The sequence below is a fragment of the Delphinapterus leucas genome, chromosome 10, assembly GCF_059928025.1.
Source record: "Delphinapterus leucas isolate spDelLeu-1000000601 "Yukka" chromosome 10, BTC_Dleu_Yukka2, whole genome shotgun sequence".
Taxonomy (NCBI): domain Eukaryota; kingdom Metazoa; phylum Chordata; class Mammalia; order Artiodactyla; family Monodontidae; genus Delphinapterus; species Delphinapterus leucas.
This window is the reverse complement of record NC_143138.1, coordinates 3,175,882-3,177,174: the sequence shown is the minus strand read 5'-3', so window position 1 is coordinate 3,177,174 and position 1,293 is coordinate 3,175,882. Positions and strand designations below refer to the sequence as shown.

Sequence of the window (1,293 nt, the reverse complement as noted above, 5' to 3'; positions counted from 1 at the left end):
CGCACCCACCGCCTCGCCGCGGGCACTTTGGCTCCGTCCGAGGAAGTCGCTCGCGTCAGCGCTCCTGCCCCGCGGCCGGGACCCCCGGCCCCGCAACTCGAGCGCCGCCGCCGGGCCGGGGCGCACGCGCTTCCGTCCAGTAAACTGCGGCCGGGGGGGGAGGGGGCGGCGGGCCGGCCGTCGGGCGGAGGCCGGGCGGGGCGGCGGGGCGGCGGGCCGGGGGGAGGGGAGTACCTCGTACAGCTCCTCGGAGGCCATGGTGGGCGGTGGAGCGGGGGGCGCGGGGCAGGGCCGGCGAGGCGCCGCGCAGCCGGCGGCCGACACTTTGTTTCAGTTGGGTCCCTGCGTGGCCTGCGCTTCCTGCTCCGCTCGGCTCCGGCGCCGGTGGGGCGCGGACCGGCGCTCACTCCTGCCGGTGCGGGCCGCCGGCCGGGTTGTGCGCAGGAGCAGCTGCGCAACGCGCCCTCCGCGCCGCGCTCACTCCCCGGCGGGCCGGCTCGGGCTCAGGCTCATCGCGCCGCCGCGGGGCCGGGCCGGGCTGGGGCGGGCGCGGCGGCGGTGCACGGCGGCGCGCTGGCTCCGCGGCTCCCCCTCTCCGGTGTAGTGCAAAAAGCTTCCTACTTGCGACCGAAAAACCTGCCCCAGCTACTGAGCATGCCCAGTGCGGCCGCCCGGCCCGGCCGAGCCGCGCTCCCGCGCTCCGGGTTTTCGTGCCGCCCGCGCGGGGGGGGCGGGGCGGCCGGCGGGCGGGACAGCCGAGGAGAGCGGTGGGCCGCGCTCCGGGCGCGGCGGGCGGCCGCGGGGAGCCGGCCGGCAGGAAGGGGAGGAGCCTGGGATGTGGGCGGGGCCGCGGGAGGCGGGGGCGGGGCTGTGGGCGGGGCCAGGCTCGCCCCAGTGCCCTCCGGAGGTACGGCCGCGCCGCGCCGCCGCCCGCGCGCCCGCCTCGACGTAGGGGCCGGGCCCGGGGCGGGAGGGCGGAGGACGGCGACGCGCACAGGGGCAGGCACCGGCGGGCCCGACGTTGGGCAGTGGGCTGCGGGGGGCGCGCCGGCCCGCGTCCGCAGCCCGCCGCCCCGACGGCAGCGATGCGCAGCCTCCCTGCGGAGCGCGCGGAGCCCCCGCCCCTGCGCGCCCGCCGCGTCGCCTGTCCGGGCCCGGCCAGCCAGCGGAGGGCCGGCGGCGTGGCCAGGTGGAGCCCCTGCCGCACCACGTGTCCGCCTCCCCCGCGGCCGCCGCCAAGACCCGGAGCCGGAGCGCGCGCCCGCGCGGGGCCCGGCGCGCTCGGCACGCGTG

The 1,293-nt window shown here is 82.1% G+C and overlaps 1 protein-coding gene across 3 annotated transcripts in view; it reads right to left on the bottom strand.

Annotated features, from left to right (window-relative positions):
* Window positions 1-808, bottom strand: part of CDYL (chromodomain Y like) — a 156,419-nt gene extending 155,611 nt beyond the window's left edge. Inside the window, exon 1 of one of the 3 annotated variants that reach the window (XR_016394508.1) lies at window positions 235-808. Coding sequence is in view for 2 of the 3 variants with exons in the window: in XM_089918241.1 (XP_089774367.1) it covers window positions 235-258 (24 nt within the window). In the remaining variant the exon portion in view is untranslated. The remainder of the gene's footprint in view (window positions 1-234) is intronic. The other 2 variants (XM_089918241.1, XM_022586569.3) reach the window with 2 other exon arrangements.
* Window positions 809-1,293: the final 485 nt, after the last annotated feature.